Below are 20,697 nucleotides of genomic sequence, written 5' to 3'. Positions count from 1 at the left end.
CAGACTGACGGGGCTAAACAGACTAACGGGGCTAAACAGACTAACAGGGTAAAACAGACCAACGTGGCTAAACAGACTAATCTAAACGTGCATGAACTAAGCTAATAAACAAAGGCTAACAAACTGAGCTAACAAATAAAGGGGCAACTGCTAAACACACTAAACAGTTTAAACAGACTTAACAAGACTAAACAGGACTGAACAAAGACTAAACGGACGAAACAGACTAAACTGACCGACAGGAGCTAGGAGGAAGGTAAAACAGAGTTACCAGGGGCAAACAGACAGAGATACCAGGAGCTAACAGACAGAGATACCAGGAGCTAACAGACAGAGATACCAGGAGCTAACAGACAGAGTTACTAGGAGCAAACAGAGATACCAGGAGCTAACAGACAGAGTTACTAGGAGCAAACCGTTACAGAATAATCTCCCTATAAATGCTCCTTGATGAGGAGCAGCTGGGGCTGATTAGCTCAGGGAGCCAATCACCTGTGAGGCATGGCAGGGGAGTGAGTGTGCACACAGAGAAGAGGGGCGTGGCACACATGAGCACACCGAGGCTAGCAGTGTGACAGCCCTACAACTTTGAAACTAAACAGTTGAAGATCTGAGTTAAAAGCATGTTTTTCTGTTTCCTGGCAGATTCACGGGGATATGTGGACAATATGACGCACTCTTCCATGTCATTGGATGGAGATCTATTCCATTCTGAAGTCACATCAAGTCCTGCTTCCTTTCAGAGGGGGTTTGGCTCAGTGCATTCAGTAAACACGTCCAGCCCACTGCCCACCACTGACAGGTACTGTCAAAGAATACCCACTCACCTACCAACCCAGCATTGTTTAGCACATTTTATTGATTTGGCAAATAATTAAGGAACAATGTTTATGTGAGGTGCTATCAAGTCTTTCGAGTGTTTGCTTTTACACAGTTCTACAGTTCTTTCAGTTTTTTATTATTTAATAAAGAATTATATTGTTTACATTATGTTTTTCTTTTGTTATTTGGTACTAGTGCTCATGGGCAGTTATAAAAAGCATTTCACTGCTAGTTATACCATGTATGACCTGTATGTGACAAGTAAACTTTAATCTGATTTGAATCAGCAGTTTACCACTAAATAGGGTGTCTGCAACTTATAAGACACCTCAAAGCCCCAAAAGGAGCAAAAGTCTCTCCACACCATCACAATACTACCACAAAGTTTAAATGTTGGTATGATGTACTTATTAGCTACAAGTATATGCCCCCCCCCAATTCTCTCCTATTGGAACCATGCTGCAAGCGGCTCCACCTGCATTGGCTGAGGAGGGCTGAGACTGTTGTGTGCCCCCTCTGACAAGCACATAGTTGCCAGCTGTCCACAATGAAGTCTTGAAGAGAGCTGCATCGCATTTGGAGAGACACACTAAGCTTTCAGGATCAAACATCTGCTACAGCGAATATTTTTTACCCTTTTCCCTCACATACAGGGACAGCCCATTATGTCTGTGTGTGGGTGCTCGGCTGGTCAATAGCACACTAGTCAATTAGACCACTGTGGTAGGAAAGAACATGCTTAGTTCTACTTTTAACATATCAGTCCACAAAACAGTTTTCAAGAGGTGTTGGATTATAATGTGTTTAAATTGTACTGGGAACCTATATTGGTTATAATGCTGTCCATATCTACCATTTATTCTGACCTTCTCTAAATTTCTCTATTCAACAGCCCTGTCCAGACTCATTTGTGGTTAGACAGTGGCTCTAACACCCCCTTGAGTCACTACACACCCCAACCTTCCCCGCCACTCTCCCTTCCCACCCCTAATGCCCACAGCTCCCCTCACAACCAGCCCTCCAGTCTTGGGATAGAGGCCCTGGATGTCAGTCTGCTGGACGCCATGGAGGGTCTGGAGTCTTTGGGCTTGAATAAAGCACAACCACCACTGTTACCACAGAAGAGGAGAGGGATCGATGGAGGAGAGGTTCCCCTGAACTCCTTCAGCCGAAGTGGAGTTGGAGCATCATTTCCCACTAACAATGAGTCACCTACAGCATCCATTCCTAGTCCAGGTATTAAACCCTTACAGGCATGTGATCTTTGTGTTGTTTAAAATGTGGTATTGTAATGTTGTTTAAGCTTTGTAGTGTTTACAGTAAATTTTATTTACTATATTCTTAACTAAGAATGACTCCACACATTACATTATTATTGCATTTGTATAAATGCTGGCCACTGACCTGTACCATACTGCATCACAGAGATCAGTTGGGGTCGTCTTATATTGCAAGACCCTGCCTACTTTGGTCTTTAAGGCATACTATTTTATTTATCTGTTATCAACCGCTTTATCCTTGTCAGAGTCACGGTAGGATCCGTTCCATAGGGAAACACTAATTGTCAAGTGTCAAGACAGGAATACCCTGGACAGGGTGCCAATCCATTGCAGGGCTTAGACACCAACCCCCCAATCATGTCTCTATGGCTGGCCAATACCACCATAGAGATTCAAACCCAGGTCTTAACAGTGATGGTCTAGCGTAATAGACCGCTGCACCATTCAAACCCCCCTGTGAGGCATGCCAAATTCATTTTAACTTCTGTTAGTTTTAAAACATAAAATAATAACAAGCTTTTTTGAATATTTACTTTACCTGCATATCTAGTTTCACTGACCTTAGACCACAGTACTTAAAACTGATTTTATTTTTAATTAACTGAAGTTGTGTTAACATAGAGGGCACAGTTGAATTTTCTGATACATAATATTTAATTAGTTAATATGAAAAGAATACAATGGAATTTTGACATACAGTGTATCACAAAAGTGAGTACACCCCTCACATTTCTGCAGATATTTAAGTATATCTTTTCATGGGACAACACTGACAAAATGACACTTTGACACAATGAAAAGTAGTCTGTGTGCAGCTTATATAACAGTGTAAATTTATTCTTCCCTCAAAATAACTCAATATACAGCCATTAATGTCTAAACCACCGGCAACAAAAGTGAGTACACCCCTTAGTGAAAGTTCCTGAAGTGTCAATATTTTGTGTGGCCACCATTATTTCCCAGAACTGCCTTAACTCTCCTGGGCATGGAGTTTACCAGAGCTTCACAGGTTGCCACTGGAATGCTTTTCCACTCCTCCATGACGACATCACGGAGCTGGCGGATATTCGAGACTTTGCGCTCCTCTGCTGGTCGCTTGAGGATGCCCCAAAGATGTTCTATTGGGTTTAGGTCTGGAGACATGCTTGGCCAGTCCATCACCTTTACCCTCAGCCTCTTCAATAAAGCAGTGGTCGTCTTAGAGGTGTGTTTGGGGTCATTATCATGCTGGAACACTGCCCTGCGAACCAGTTTCCGGAGGGAGGGGATCATGCTCTGCTTCAGTATTTCACAGTACATATTGGAGTTCATGTGTCCCTCAATGAAATGTAACTCCCCAACACCTGCTGCACTCATGCAGCCCCAGACCATGGCATTCCCACCACCATGCTTGACTGTAGGCATGACACACTTATCTTTGTACTCCTCACCTGATTGCCGCCACACATGCTTGAGACCATCTGAACCAAACAAATTAATCTTGGTCTCATCAGACCATAGGACATGGTTCCAGTAATCCATGTCCTTTGTTGACATGTCTTCAGCAAACTGTTTGCGGGCTTTCTTGTGTAGAGACTTCAGAAGAGGCTTCCTTCTGGGCTGACAGCCATGCAGACCAATTTGATGTAGTGTGCGGCGTATGGTCTGAGCACTGACAGGCTGACCCCGCACCTTTTCAATCTCTGCAGCAATGCTGACAGCACTCCTGCGCCTATCTTTCAAAGACAGCAGTTGGATGTGACGCTGAGCACATGCACTCAGCTTCTTTGGACGACCAACGCGATGTCTTTTCTGAGTGGACCCTGCTCTTTTAAAACGCTGGATGATCTTGGCCACTGTGCTGCAGCTCAGTTTCAGGGTGTTGGCAATCTTCTTGTAGCCTTGGCCATCTTCATGTAGCGCAACAATTCGTCTTTTAAGATCCTCAGAGAGTTCTTTGCCATGAGGTGCCATGTTGGAACTTTCAGTGACCAGTATGAGAGAGTGTGAGAGCTGTACTACTAAATTGAACACAGCTGCTCCCTATGCACACCTGAGACCTAGTAACACTAACAAATCACATGACATTTTGGAGGGAAAATGACAAGCAGTGCTCAATTTGGACATTTAGGGGTGTAGTCTCTTAGGGGTGTACTCACTTTTGTTGCCAGTGGTTTAGACATTAATGGCTGTATATTGAGTTATTTTGAGGGAAGAATAAATTTACACTGTTATATAAGCTGCACACAGACTACTTTTCATTGTGTCAAAGTGTCATTTTGTCAGTGTTGTCCCATGAAAAGATATACTTAAATATCTGCAGAAATGTGAGGGGTGTACTCACTTTTGTGATACACTGTATATCAAAATCTTTGGTTCCTGTCATATTACTTTTATTCACAAGTGCACAAGGTTTCCCAGGTGCTTAAAGGGATGTAAGATGTTTATTACCATAGTGTTTAAATTCATTCAAATTTTCTTTATATTTATATTCCATAAGTATAATATTATTCTAGTTTAATGTTAGTGCACATTTTATTTTTGAATTGAGTTTTGAATTGAAAGAGATGACCTGAATCAACATTAATATTACTGTTGTTTAGTAAATTGAACCTAAAGATTAAAAGATACATCCACACAGCTATAATTATTCATATGTTCTTGCTACTATATTTTACAGATTCATTTTCCGGTAAGCCTGTAAATGTAAAATTTGTTCAAGACACGTCAAAGTTCTGGTACAAGCCGGATATCTCTAGAGAACAAGGTGAGAATCAGTCATCTTCACACTGTCCTTATCACTGATCAGCCATAACATTAAAACCACCTCCTTGTTTCTACACGCACTGTCCATTTTATCAGCTCCACTTACCATATAGAAGCACTTTGAAATTCTACAATTATTGATTGTAGTCCATCTGTTTCTCTACATACTTTTTTTTAGCCTGCTTTCATTCTGTTCTTTAATGACCAGGACCTCCACAGGACCACCACAGAGCAGGTATTATTTAGGTGGTGGATGATTCTCAGCACTGCAGTGACAATCTATCGCTTATCTATTGCTGCTGTTTGAGTTGGTTATCTTCTAGACCTTCATCAGTGGTCACAGGACACTGCCCACGGGGCACTGTTGGCTGGATATTTTTGGTTGGTGGACTATTCTCAGTCCAGCGGTGACAGTGAGGTGTTTAAAAACTCCATCAGCGCTGCACAACACACACTAACACACCACCACCATGTCAGTCTCACTGGAGTGCTGAGAATGATCCACCACCCAAATAATACCTGATCTGTAGTGGTCCTTTGGGGGTCCTGACCATTGAAGAACAGCATGAAAGGGGGCTAACAAAGCATGCAGAGAAACAGATGGACTACAGTCAGTAATTGTAGAACTACAAAGTGCTCTTATATGGTCAGCGGAGCTGATAAAATGTACAAGAAGGTAGTTTGAATGTTATGGCTGATTGGTGTATACCTGTGAACAGTTAATTAAATTATTTGAAAGCTGGGGTCAGAGAGCAGAGTCAGTCATTGGACGGCTCCCCTCAAGGGTCCAAAAGTGGCTGCAGAGCAGAGCCTGGATTTGAACCGACAGTCTTCTGACTGATAGCCCAAAGCTCTACCCACTAGGCTACCACTGTCCCTGTAAGACACTGAGAGCCTTCTTTATGTACCTGATGAAGGGGAAACTTACTGTCAGCTGGACTCAATCTGGTCATTTATCTATATCCTCTATCATCAACAAGGTCTTTTCATGAGTACAGTTGCATTTTACTTGAAGTTTTTTTTTTATTTGTTTGTTTCAGCATTCTTTGTAAACTCCTGAACCTGTTGTCCATTAGAATCAGGAGATCAGGACTTTTGGCAGCCATGACCATGTCACAAAGTTTCTTAGATCGTATGTCATATAAACACTCCCTGAAGCTCTTGACCCATGATTTTATTAATTGTTCTGTTGCAACATGACCGACTAATTAGACCTAATAGCGAGATGTACACGTTTCTAATAAAATGATTGTTAAATGTACAGTAAAGACGAACAGACAAATATATTTTCATGTGTTCTGATTTTGCTGTAGCCATCGCTGTGCTGAAGGATAAAAAGCCTGGTGCCTTCATCATAAGAGACAGTCATTCGTTTAGAGGAGCGTATGGACTAGCCATGAAAGTGGCCACTCCTCCACTCACTGTCCTTAATCAGAGTAAGAAAGGTAAGAGAATGGAAAATAATATACAGTAATAACATTTTTATCCTTACACTACATTCTGAATGAAGGGTTGGTCATGGTTCCTGCTGCACAGATGCATGGCATTGTGTTTATAATTATTTACTTATATATGCAGCTGGAGTATTTGTTTACATCAGAGCAGTCGCTTCATAAGCCTGTCTGTTTTCCTCAACCAGAGGAAGGAAGGGTGGCGCGCACACACACACACACACACACACATAAACACACACATCCTCATCCACATATACAAGCTGTTCAAAGCCATTTTCAGAGTAATCACAACATATCTCACACTATCTAAGATTCTATGAATTGTGTGTGACCAGCAAACTTTTGCACAATAGCTAAGCATGTTAGGCATGTACTGTGTTACTTCTATGCTTATTACATGTTTTTGTATAGTTATGGCAGACCTGCTGCTGTGCATACTCTTTATATGTAAAAACTAGTGTTTATGCAATATAAAAAAAAAAAAACATGACCTCCTAATATACAGTATAGATGTAGTTTTTATGTGACAAATGTGACATTTTCTTAATTGGAATTTAGACTTTCATAATTTTTTTATGCATTTTTATTAAATAGTGGTATCAGCGTTTATTTTGAAACAACTAGGCACTATGCTAGAATACAACCTAAAAAGAGTACCATTGGATACACAGATTAAGCATAACATTATGACCACCTTCCTAATATTGTGTTGGTCCCTCTTTTGCTGCCAAAACAGCCCTGACTCATCGAGGCATGGACTCCACTAGACCCCTGAAAGTCTGCTGTGGTATCTGGCAGCAAAATGTCAGCAGTAGATCCTTTAACTCCTGTAAGTTCCGAGGTGGGGCCTCCATGGATCGGACTTGTTTGTCCAGCACATCCCACAGATGCTCGTGAAGAAAACGTGATTCATCAGACCAAGCCACCTTCTTCCATTGCTCTGTGGTCCAGTTCCAATGCTCACGTTCCCATTGTTGGCACTTTTAGCGGTGGACAGGGATCAGCATGGGCACCCTGACAAACATTGCAAAGCGATGCACTGTGTATTCTGACACCTTTCTATCAGAACCAGCATTAACTTCTTGGGCCAGTGATAGCTCAGTGGTTAAGGTACTGGACTAGTAAACAGAAGGTTGCCAGTTCAAGCCCCGCCACCACCAAGTTGCCACTGCTGGGTCCTTGAGCAAGGCCCTTAACCCTTAATTGCTCATTGTGTAAGTCGCTTTGGATAAAAGCGTCTGCTAAATGCTTAAAATGTAAATGTAAACTTCTTCAGCAATTTGAGCTACAGTAGCTCTTCTGTTGGATCGTACCGCACAGGCCAGCTTCGCTCCCCACGTGCATCAATGAGCCTTGGCCGCCCATGACCCTGTCGCCGGTTTACCACTGTTCCTTCCTTGGACCACTTTTGTTAGATACTGACCACTGCAGACTGGGAACACCCCACAAGAGCTGCAGTTTTGGAGATGCTCTGACCCAGTCGTCTAGCCATCACAATTTGTCCCTTGTCAAACTCGCTCGAATCCTTACGCTCGCCCATTTTTCCTGCTTCTATCACATAAACTTTAAGAATAAAATGTTCACTTGTTGCCTAATATATCCCACCCACTAACAGGTGCCGTGATGCAGAGATAATCAGTGTTATTCACTTCACCTGTCAGTGGTCATAATGTTATGCCTAGTCGGTGTATTCCATGGCTACTGAGTACTGACATGTTCCTATTTATATAGTCAGCAATAGTTGGATAGTTTTTTTTACAGATACAGTATATCCCACTTCTGTTAACCTGTGACCAATGAGAATGAACAGTTTACTAGCATATAGCAAGCTAGCCCTCTATTAGTATAGTGGGATGGTGTGAGAATGGGAAAATGTGGTCTAGGTTGGGATTTCAGGCATTAAAATGCTAAAAGCTAAAAATATGTTTTGAAAAGTCATGTATTTGTGAAGTTAAGCTTCTGTATTTAACATTTTCTTCTAAATAATGTGTAGCAGGTGATCTGACCAGTGAGCTTGTGCGCCATTTCCTGATTGAGTGCACTCAGAAAGGAGTGAGGCTAAAAGGCTGCCCCAATGAACCCTACTTTGGTATGTGTCTATACAGTATGTGTGTATTTCTTTTTGCCAGCATCGCATCTATCCAAGTTACATGGTTTATTAAAAGAATCAAATTTCAGCATTTACATCTCTGTTAGAAGTGCTTTAGCCCACTTACAATAAAAATTACAAAAATCTTGTTCATGACCTGTGTAGTATGTTAACGCTATTGGAAGTATAAATATTTAATTTTAAATATGGCAAAATATGAACTGCCGACCAAACCAAGCCAACTATAAACTCCAGTTTTGAAAACACACTGAATATTTGTATTATAAGGCACTGACTTCCAGTGTGTGAAGCTGAAACATAAAACCATCACACGTTCCATACATTAACACATGTTGTTAGGGGAAACAGTTGAATATGGTGTGTTCATTTGTTATACACAGGAAAGAGACTGCATATTACATCAAGGCTCCAAAACAAACAATCTACGGCTAACAACGTGTTAATGTATGGAACGTGTGATGGTTTTATGTTTCAGTACAGAACTGTTAGAGCGACGCACAAACAGATGTATGCGAGTTGTCATAGTAATGTTTATACACACGTTAATGTTCGCTACTGTTGTAGATGTAATAAATATAAAGTAAGCAAGTACAATGCTTTAATCGTCCACTCTGTTTATTGACACAATAGTCAAGAAAGTAAACAGAGTAAACAATATTCAACTGTTTCAACCTTTTGAAGTCGTGGCCACAATCTCATTCCATTCCCACTCTAAGTCGTGGCCACGCGTTATTAAGGCGTAGGAACGCGTTAAGTAAGTCATGGCCACACGTTATTAAGGCGTGGGAACGCATGAATAAGTCGTGGCCATGCGTTATTTTTTTTTAGGGGATGTCACCTTAGGGGCTCCATACAGAATGAATTGTTATGTGTTTAACTTAATTTCCAATTCAGGTTGGATTTTTTTGGTGCGCTGTTGGATTTGTTTCTGCGCGGAGACCGTGTCAGCAGTGAGCAATTGTGCACACGCGCAGCTTAGAGGGAACATTGTCTGTAACTGTTCTGGAGTCTGTCTTGCCTCGGAATATCGTAGTCCAATCAGCGTCGAGTTGTGTTCCGTACAGGACTTCAGTCTGACTGAAAATTGCCCCGGATTGCTCTCATAGACTCATGTTAAGGCTCTCTTTTTCGAACTGCAGGGGCTGCAATACATTCTGAATGGCTTCCAGGAGGGCTCGCACTTACGTGCTTGCGTCACACATAACCTGGTGTCGCGATCTCGTCACCATGATTACCATCACCTCAGTTCGGAGCAACTCCATCGTGTAATCAGGTTAAATTAGCAACTTAAGAATTAGGGCCACCCAGACCAAATTTAAACATCAAGTATCTACAAAGGGGGGGGGAATCTTATAAGTTACAAGTAAATTACAAGTAAGTAATGTCATTTTTAAATTGTGAATTGTGATTGCACTTATTGTATCTCCCCAATTGTTTAATTGTACTTCTTTATTCATTGCACATCAGCCCCGATGTCAATCTTTATTCTGGATCTGCTGCACCTAAAATAAAATGCTATCTGATGAAGACTGAATTAAATAGTTAGTGTGAAGGCTTTACTTCATTTTATGATTAATGGTAAAGCTGGTCTCTCTCCATGTTCAAAGTTATTTGTGAGGGCAAACTGACAGATGACTTAAGATGTTAATTATTTAAGCTTTAATTTACCCATTGAACGGGTCACCTTGGCCATCATCGCAACAATTGGCCCCCCTGAGAGATTTGGCAGGAGCCGCCGGCACTGTAATGGAGTACAAACGTTTCAAAAAATATTTTGAAAAGATTGGAAATAAGAACACAGAGTTTAAGTTTATAAAACGTTAAGAAAATATACTCTATTATTTTGAATAAAATGTGTAAATGTTAATACATCTAAATCATAGGTTGCCATATTAATACAACCAAGCTACATCGAATCCCTTCAGTTGCATGTGACAACAGTACACCAGCATCACCCTCTAGTGGCCAAAAAATCTCTTCAAACAAAAAAACGAATACAAGCAGCTTTGGTATATAAAACATACTGTTGGATTTAAATGAAAAACATACACTGATCAGGCATAGCATTAAAACCACCTCCTTGTTTCTACACTTACTGTCCTTTTTATCAACTCCACTTACCATATAGAAGTACTTTCACATCTGTTTCTCTGCATGCTTTGTTAGCCCCCTTTCATGCTGTTCTTAAATGGTAAGGACCCCCATAGGACCACCACAGAGCAGGTATTATTTGAGTGGTGGATCATTCTCAGCAGCCCTACTGGAGTTTTTAAACACCTCACTGTCACTGCTTGACTGAGAGTCACACAGTCAATACTGTCAGTTCCTGCATCAGAAAAAGGACATTAAGACACTGCTTAGCTTGACCATGAGGATAATATTCTTACAAGCCTGGCAGTTTTTGTGTCAGACAAACTGCTGATCCATATGTCCTATCTCAGTCAGTCCTTTCTGTGCTTCTTGGTTAAGTGGTTGTTATGGCTGCCATGACACATTTATTACATCCTTCATCAGGTCATCCTGTAAGTCTCTTTCAGTAAAATTTTGATTACTTTAGATTGCTTAGGCCTTGTGATTGCTTTCCTCCCACAATTCAAAGACATGTAAGTGAATTGGAGATACACAATTGTCCACTGAACTTGAATTAATGAAACATGTATAACCTGTAAACACCTGTCCTGCCATTCTTATAAGGAAAACAAATGAATGAACTTGGAATTCTATTTACACTGAACTTAAAATACTGCATTGTTATTTACTCAGTTATTGTGATATAAGATTATAAGAATATGATGCCTGAGGGTTTCAGCAGTATTGTTCTCGCCTAATCACCATTCATTATTCTATTCTGTATGTATAATTAATCTTTCAGTGAAGTCACATGATCTGATTTTTATTATTATTTTTTTTTATTGTATGCAGGCAGTCTGACAGCTCTCGTCTGCCAACATTCCATCACACCACTGGCCCTGCCGTGCAAACTGATCATCCCAGATGGAGGTAGCACGTGTGTGTGTTTATGTTTGTGTGTGAGTGTGTGGGTGGGATGCTTTTATCCAATTAAGTCAAAATTGGATAAAAGCATCTGCTAAATACTGTAAATATAAATCAAATGGACGAAGACAAAGCAGGACCGGGAGGATCAGTGATGAGCCCAGACATTTTGCCCACCCCCTAATATGCTATTAAAACAGCTTTGATCCTGTCCTGCCCTGTGGTCCCTGGTACAAAGACACTTTTCTGTCTTTTAACTTTGGTTGCAAAGTGATGCATGAGAAAACAGGACTATTTGGACCAGGCAACCTTATTCTTTTGCGCCAATGTCCACTTCCAAGACTTTGGTGCTGATTGTAAGCATACTATTTTTACTATGAGTAACTACTATAAACTCAGCTTTTCATATATACCTTATCAGGCAAATTATATGTAATAGATACATTTAAACACAACTAATAAATCAATATTTATGAACACTTTAATCATAATTACTTAATTACCTGGATATTTGCATGAATTACTGATAAATGTGTAGAACTTGTAGAATAGAAGAATACAATAGTTTTACTTGTCATATATACATATACAGGTGCACAATCAGAGCGCAGGGTCAGCCAATGTACGGTGCCCCTGGAGCTAAGAGGGTTAAGGATTGCTAAAGCTCTCACCACTACTTGAACTCACAGTTTATTGCTTCCTCCTCTACCACCATATCTTCCTCCACAATGCTTTACAGTTTCCAGCCTTCTGTTACACTGCAGTGATTTTATCAGGGTCTAAGTATTTCTGGATGTTATGTGCTGTTTCATTGAAGTTCCCCCTTCAAATCCTTAAGCATTAAACATTGTGTTCCTGGTGTGACATTTGCAGGTCGACTTTTAGAAAAAGTATGACAGTTTGGCATATTATAAATTGATCAACACACAGGACTTTAGAACTGCTTTTCTTCACAAGAGCACATTTCACATCCTTATTTGGGGCAGGACACTTCATCCATCTTGTGTCATTATTGGGAAGACCTAACTTTTGAAGAGGTCAATAGGTCAGGGATCATACATGGGATTCTTTAGCACTTTAGAACATTTTAGATATCAGATATCAGACTACATTCCATCCTAAATAAATGCAGAAATCCAGGTTCTTATAAAAGATTCACAAATCTTTTCTTGCAATTCTGTATATTATTATTTATATATTATTTTGCTTATTTGTTCCTCTCTTACTTTTGGACTTTATGACAGATCCTCTGGAAGAGTTGAGTGACTCTCAAGGACAGACTTCTACCAACTCAGCAAATGAGCTACTAAAACAAGGAGCAGGTTTGTTTTTTTCCTCTCGGACTTCTCATGTTTTCTTTAATGTCTATGTGTACCTTTCAGGTGTCTAAATGAACCATTTCTGAGGTGTAGTTATTCTCTAGTATACTTTCTGTATGTATAATTGTGATATTGTGTGTGCTTTAGCGTGCAATGTGTGGTTCCTGGGCAGTGTGGAGCTGGAGTCTTTGACGGGTGTTCAGGCAGTCCAGAAGGCCACAACAGTGATTCTCGGTCAGGACCCTCCAGCCACCTCAACAATCGTTCACTTTAAAGTGTCTGCACAGGGCATCACGCTTACAGACAACCAGAGGAAGTAAGTTTGGATAGGTCTGCAAAGTTCTGAGACAGTACTATGGTCTGACAAATCAAAATTGGAACTGTTTGGTCCTCTGTTAGTGCATCTTTTGGTGTATTAGACGTTATAGCTACACCGGCACAGTCATTTTTTCTGTTCCTTTTGACCTTTAAATATCAATTACTCACTACATTTTGTATTTACAGATTGTTCTTTAGAAGACACTATGCTGTCAACACGGTCATATTCTGTGCCCTGGACCCTCAAGACAGAAAGTAATTGCCACCTATTCCTACACACATACAAATATACCCAGTATGTACCAATGCTGATTTATTTCTTCTTAAATCTCACCTGTCATATATATTGTTTGACAGATGGATTAAAGATGGCTGCATGGCTTCAAAGTAAGTCTAAATCTGTTTTTCTATTTATAGACATTGTATTTTGTTTTATACCAAAGGTAGTTCCACACAAAAGCTGAAGAAAATTTTACATTTTGAAGATTTTTTTTAATTTTTTTTTATTTTTTTTTATTTTTTTTAATTTTTTTTTTTATAAACCAAATCTGTATTACTGAGTATTCTGGGCGGCACGGTGGCTAAGTGGGTAGCACTGTCGCTTCACGGCAAGAAGGTCCTGGGTTTGATCCCCAGGTGGGGCGGCCTGGGTCCTCCCACAGTCCAAAGACATGCAAGTGAGGTGAATGGTGACACTAAATTGTCCATGACTGTGTTTGATATAACCTTGTAAACTGATGAACCTTGTGTAATGAGTAACTACCGTTCCTGTCATGAATGTAATTAAAGTGTAAAACATGACGTTAAAATCCTAATAAACAAACTGAGTATTCTGGTTATTCCATAGTGATAATCACTCTCTTAGCCTTCCTTTCAGCAGTTTTACATTAACTGTTTTGGCTCACAGTGTGTTTGGTAAAGGATCTATCACTGCTCTTAATCCAACATTTGGATTAAGCACACTGATAGTCACAAGCGAATCAAATAATACTCTAATGTTTTTAGGCTCTTCATTCATTTATTTATTAATTTCATTTTGTAGCATTGCAGTTTTGCAGTTTTCTTGACACATTTGCTCTAAATCCTTATCATATTTTTCTTTATTATCTTCATTTATTTATACATATTATCATATTTAATAATTCTAGTAGATGTCATACATTGACCTCTTTAAACCAAGAGGGAGTTATGACCAAGAAGGCCATAGTATGATCTGGTATTTGACTTTAAAAAAATTGTAACATATAGTCATATCTTAAACTGTCCTTATTTTTTTGTTTTGTTGACACAATTTAAAATTTAATTACATTCAAAAACCATTAGGATGCAACTGAATACTTTTTAAATCCTTGCTTTGTTTGTGCACAGAATCTTTGGCTTCATCGCGAGAAAAAATGGGAGCAGTACTGAGAATGTGTGCCACCTGTTTGCAGAGCACGACCCGGAACAACCTGCCAGTGCTATTGTCAACTTTGTGTCCAAGGTGATGATTGGCTCTCAGAAAGCCAGGTAGATTCACACAAGACTTTGTGCACCCTGCACTATGCTAATTAAAAAAAATGGCTACATGTATCCAAATTTATATGGATTTTATCTCTTCAGCCAAAATTTGCATTAAAAAAATCCAATTTTTTAAGGCCAGTGAAAGGATGTTTAAGATTACACCACCACTGGTGCTTTGAGGTCATCTTATCCAGAAGAGGGCGTCACTGAGTCTGTGTTTTATTTACCGTTTGTGATACTCTATGTACAGCATAAGAGCTCTAGTCTATATCAGCAGTTCAATTTGTACCATACTGTGTCTGCAAGTCATGTGAGAATTCTTTCCCAAGCCAGTTTTCAGTAAGTCCTAAGTTAAAAGTGCTTCTACTTTTAAAATTAAATCTGTTTTTAAAGGTTAAAACTATTTCTTTTCAATGGTACTCTCTGATTACATTTATTTGCATTGGTCACAGTCATATAGTTGTTGGTATCAGTACTAAACACAGAGTTATTCAATATTAGGCAATTGTATTATGTCAAAAATATCAAAATTTAGCATAATATCTGCAATTGTATAAATGTAAGCTTGTTATCATTGATTGTTAGCACAATTTCATTATCAGTCTCAGTTACTGTCATCAAACTCATTACAATATATTTAATTAAAACCATAAAATAAACAAGCAATAAATCATATATGGAACATTAGCATATAGTTAACTGCTAATAAGTTAGCTTGCTTTAGTCACAGTTGAACGGAAACCACATGTCTGAGCAAGTTGGGACATTTTGTAAATTACAATTAGGACTGGGCGGTATGACCGACAATTTGTATCACGGTATTTCTTAAGATTCTGACGGTTTATTTTTTTGTATGTCTGGGAATTTTTATATGTCTGTGGCTGATTCTACTGTCATAAGTACATAGAATATAAAACATTTAAATTTCACCATGTATATAATGAAGGTTTTGAGTACTATAAGCTTTGCTTGGCCCCACAAAATGACACAATATATGATGGAATCAGTACGCGTAAAACAGTTGCAATAAATACAATTGTTTATTTAATATTTAAGTATTGTACAATTACCCTTAGCTCTGCCTTTAAGGGAACTCGAGGCCCGCAGGCCAAATCCGGCCCGCCACGTCATTTTATGTGGCCCGCGAGAGCTTAAAAGACGTACGATTGTTGTGATGGTTCCAGTAGTTACAGACATACTTATAATTTAATAGGACACTTGCGCCTTTAAGCGGCAACTGTTGACATTGTACTCATGGCAACTAACTTTGACCGCGAATGAATTATTTTGCAATCCAATACAGAAGCATCGTCTGTAAGTAGCAGACATACATATTCTCAGTTGTTTGTAAATGTTTAGCGAGTATGTTACAGCGTTTCAGTGACGAATTTACTGTAATCCCGTAATTAAATACGGTTGTTACCGTTACTATAGCAATTAATATTTTTACACAAAATGCTAACTCGTTAGTGCTAAATAATCTCAAAATGTACAAGAAGAGAAAATTGAAGCAGAAGGAAGAGAATTTAATGATAGTTGGGAAAGTGAATACAAGTTTGCGCTTCGACAAGTATAACTTTGGCATTTATAACGTTGGCTTATAACATTGAAATAGCGACTAACATGAAGTATTTTCGCCCCGTAAGACAGACCTGGAATCCAGTGTATTAATTATTGCTCTGAAAGCTTCTTTCTCAACTGTCTATAGAGGAACCATGTTCTTGCATATGTGGATTATTACTGTGTCCATAATGTCGTTGTTTGAAGCGACCATGGGTCAACAAACCCTACAGTATATAGTGTTTTAGTCTGTTCTAAACTGCCAACATGCCTCATTTGTTTGGCAGGTTCTTCCGGTGCATATTTGGTCTTTTTCTCTTCATCCTCTACCTGTTTCTGTTTATTTATTTCACCACATTGAGGAACCCACTCTCCTCTGTTAACAGTGTCATGCTAACGCTACCTGGCTACCTCCTTAATCTGTACGGCGCTCCATAGCGCTTTTAGCGGCGAACAATATTATATGATCTGCTGCCTTTTAAAGCATACAGCTGTTAAAAGGAACTATGTTACGGTTTGGCAGTATATGAAAAATCCATAACGTATAAGGAATCAAAGACGGTATACCAGATGTACCATCATACCGCCCAGCCCTAATTACAATAAAAGCAAGAAGCAATAAAGTGTTTTGTTTGTGTCTTGAACCAATTAAAAAAAGATTTAAACTAATTTTCCCCCTCAAAACCTAAAGATGTTCTAGTATGCTTTATTTATCATCATACACAGTCCTTTGTATTATTGGAACTGGTTTGCAGCTAAGCATTCCGTGTTATAGCTTTTCCTTTTAGATCCTCATGCATATACATGTTTAAACTTGCTTATTTTGAACTTTTCTAATAAGTTACATTTAAAATATACTGGATGTTGTTTTGTTTTCATGTTTCATGTTAAAAATATGTATTATAGCTCATATACTGTGTATGTATAATTGTTTGACGTTCATCATCGTTTTTTTTAACTCAATGCCAGTTATGCTTTGATGGAATTATTCAGTTGATGTTTTTTTTTCTTCACTGTGTAAAATATTGTAACTTTTATTGTTATTTTGTCAGTCTAATCTATTTCTAATTTTAGAATAATCTTGTTTTATATAAATCTTATTTTTTAAATAAAGCTTTATTCCGTTTTTGCTAAGACATACTAAGATACAAATATTTAGCCGTTATTTAAATGCATTATTTTTTCCATCTCTCTGAGAAAATTATAACTTTCTTACTGTTTAATCGCTTTCTCATCAGTTCATTAAATTGTAGGCCCACTTAGAATGGGATCTAGAAGCTAGCACCACTTTCACCCTTTCCTTTATTTATCTTGTCATCTACAATTCCCTCCCATTGTAATCATGCTACTAGCACAACTCCTGCACTTACCAGGGAGGGCTGAGACTATTAAACGCCCTCTCTGACATGGCATCATCACCAGCCACATCTTTTCACCTACTCACAATGAAGTGTTAGAGAGAGATCGTGTTTGGGGAGACACGCTAAGCTCTCCAGATCATCCATTGCTGGTGCAGACGCCTTAACCAGACAGCAGAGGCCGCACTTGTGCTATAGCAGTGAATCTCCCAACAGACACAGCAAATTCTGACTGTTGTCTGTCTGATATCTTGTATTAGATTATTGGGCTACCTAGATTTACTCACTAGTCAGTACACGTATAGCCTTGGGACAGGGATAGAGATATTGCTTTAGAGGTTGTTTTAGAATGCATCTAGAATGCATTTAGAAACCATTACTGCTGTAATATATTTTGTGTCAAAGCAATTTTGTGTCAGATTAGTTCATCACTAATGGTGCCGTTACTAATCGGTCATACTATTTGAAATGAAGCGTGTGGTTTTTGACACCGCTTATAAAAAGATGGTATTTTGTGTTATAATGAATAAACATTTTAATTGGTTCATTAACTTGAGCAGTGATGTACTGTATATCAGACTACATGGTTTGGTCCAAATTCCAGGGGAAAGGGTGAATGCTGAGTCAAGTTTTATTAAAAAAAGTTGGATGCAGAGGGCCAGACGAATAGCTGGGTTCTATTGTTTTTATTTTATTTACAACTGAATATGTGGGGCATTTTAAGCATATCTAAATATACAGGGTGGGCCATTTATATGGATACACCTAAATAAAATGGGAATGGTTGGTGATTTTAACTTCCTGTTTGTGGCACATTAGTATATGGGAGGGGGAAAACTTTTCAAGATGGGTGGTGACCATGGCGGCCATTTTGAAGTCGGCCATTTTGGATCCAACTTTAGTTTTTTCAATGGGAAGAGGGTCATGTGACACATCAGACTTATTGAGAATTTCACAAGAAAAACAATGGTGTGCTTGGTTTTAACGTAACTTTATTCTTTCATGAGTTATTTACAAGTTTCTGACCACTTATAAAATGTGTTCAAAGTGCTGCCCATTGTGTTGGATTGTCAATGCAACCCTCTTCTCCCACTCTTCACACACTGATAGCAACACCGCAGAAGAAATGCTAGCACAGGCTTCCAGTATCCGTAGTTTCAGGTGCTGCACATCTCGTATCTTCACAGCATAGACAATTGCCTTCAGATGACCCCAAAGAAAAAAGTCTAAGGGGGTCAGATCGGGAGACCTTGGGGGCCATTCAACTGGCCATCTTGCTGAAAAAACTCAGGGAACGTGCCAGCTTCAGTGCATAAAGAGGGAAACACATCATCATGTAGCAATTTCAAATATCCAGTGGCCTTGAGGTTTCCATTGATGAAGAATGGCCCCACTATCTTTGTACCCCATATACCACACCATACCATCATTTTTGTGTTCCAACAGTCTTGGAGGGATCTATCCAATGTGGGTTAGTGTCAGACCAATAGCGGTGGTTTTGTTTGTTAACTTCACCATTCACATAAAAGTTTGCCTCATCACTGAACAAAATGTTCTGTGTAAACTGAGGGTCCTGTTCCAATTTTTGTTTTGCCCATTCTGCAAATTCAGTGCGCCGATCTGGGTCATCCTCGTTGAGATGCTGCAGCAGCTGGAGTTTGTAAGGGTGCCATTTGTGAGTAGCTAATATCCGCCGAAGGGATGTTCGACTGATGCCACTCTCCAGTGACATGCGGCAAGTGCTACGCTGTGGGCTCTTGCTGAATGAAGCTAGGACAGCCACTGATGTTTCTTCATTAGTGACAGTTTTCATGCGTCCACATTTTGGCAAATCCAACACTGAACCAGTTTCACGAAACTTGGCAAGCAGTTTGCTAACTGTAGCATGGGAGATGGGTGGTCTCGTAGGGTGTCTTGCATTGAAATCTGCTGCAATGACCCGGGTACTGCGTTCACCAGACATCAACACAATTTCTATCCGCTCCTCACGTGTTAACCTCTGCGACATGTCAATGGCTGTAAACAAAGAGAAGCTTGTAAATAACTCATGAAAGAATAAAGTTACGTTAAAACCAAGCACACCATTGTTTTTCTTGTGAAATTCTCAATAAGTTTGATGTGTCACATGACCCTCTTCCCATTGAAAAAACTAAAGTTGGATCCAAAATGGCCGACTTCAAAATGGCCGCCATGGTCACCACCCATCTTGAAAAGTTTCCCCCCTCCCATATACTAATGTGCCACAAACAGGAAGTTAATATCACCAACCATTCCCATTTTATTTAGGTGTATCCATATAAATGGCCCACCCTGTAATACATATTGTGATTATGGCCTTGCACTCTCGCAACAACTTAATTTATCAAAGTTCTGCTTTGCTTGAGCTGTCTAGTGGCTGCACCTGATGGCTCCAAAGAGGTACGCCAAGCCAACGCTTAGAATTGGAACTGTCATGCTGAAACAGGCGAGGGTTTTTCCCAAACTGTTACCACAAGTCTGGAGGCACACAATTCTCGGCAGTGTTTGTGTAGGCTTTAGCATTAAAAGACCATAAATCTTCATCTTTTAAATTTTACAGTTATCACCACTAAAGCCAACAACTTAACCAACTTTAAAAGCAGAACTCTGAAATGGGCACTAAATAAGAAAAAATGCTTGGTTGCAACACTTAGTAGTTAGTTCCAAACTGTCTCTTAGCTCATGAACTGTTCCTAAGTACAATTTTTGTCCTTATGGCCAAGCAGCAACATTCCGGCCTAATACAATGTGTGCTATGTCATGCCTTGGATGGAGTAGTTTAAATCACACACATTGGTCACACCACCATTGATTAGGGCGTATTCACATTAGAAACTTTTTGCGCTTCGCTTACCTCGAGCCTCGGCACAGACTGCTGCTTTGCTCAGCGCTTGTCTTGAGCGGTGCGGTTAATGTCACCAAAGTGCAAATATGAGACGAATCTGCATTTGTGTGGAATAACTGTCAAATCCACCGTAAAAGCATCTATATTCAGCTTTATTTTTCTCATTGTTTCACTTTTAAACTTGTATTATAGCTCACTGTGCTGAAAAGTTGTGAGAATCAGCTTTTCTGAGAGTCTAAAATGCTTATCGATAAAAAAAGCTTAACGTGGTTTAACATATTAAATGAACGACATAGAAACCTTAAACCTTTACGAAAGTGCAGCAGCAAGCTATGTGGCACTGCCACACTCCATAGGAAACAATGGCACAG

The 20,697-nt window shown here is 39.4% G+C and overlaps 1 protein-coding gene across 1 annotated transcript in view; it reads left to right on the top strand.

The window, feature by feature from the left end:
• tns3.2 (tensin 3, tandem duplicate 2) overlaps positions 1–18,117 on the top strand; it is a 70,346-nt gene extending 52,229 nt beyond the window's left edge. Inside the window, exons 16-26 of the mRNA XM_063002183.1 lie at positions 646–802; positions 1,715–2,058; positions 4,762–4,848; positions 6,161–6,292; positions 8,295–8,390; positions 11,334–11,411; positions 12,650–12,727; positions 12,872–13,040; positions 13,229–13,297; positions 13,400–13,429; positions 14,411–18,117. Coding sequence (XP_062858253.1) covers positions 646–802; positions 1,715–2,058; positions 4,762–4,848; positions 6,161–6,292; positions 8,295–8,390; positions 11,334–11,411; positions 12,650–12,727; positions 12,872–13,040; positions 13,229–13,297; positions 13,400–13,429; positions 14,411–14,555 — 1,385 coding nt within the window. The 3' untranslated portion in view covers positions 14,556–18,117. The remainder of the gene's footprint in view (positions 1–645; positions 803–1,714; positions 2,059–4,761; positions 4,849–6,160; positions 6,293–8,294; positions 8,391–11,333; positions 11,412–12,649; positions 12,728–12,871; positions 13,041–13,228; positions 13,298–13,399; positions 13,430–14,410) is intronic.
• Positions 18,118–20,697: the final 2,580 nt, after the last annotated feature.

This window comes from Trichomycterus rosablanca, chromosome 9 (genome assembly GCF_030014385.1).
Source record: "Trichomycterus rosablanca isolate fTriRos1 chromosome 9, fTriRos1.hap1, whole genome shotgun sequence".
NCBI lineage: Eukaryota > Metazoa > Chordata > Actinopteri > Siluriformes > Trichomycteridae > Trichomycterus > Trichomycterus rosablanca.
Note: the sequence above shows the minus strand (reverse complement) of the source record. Positions and strands in the feature narration are given on the sequence as shown.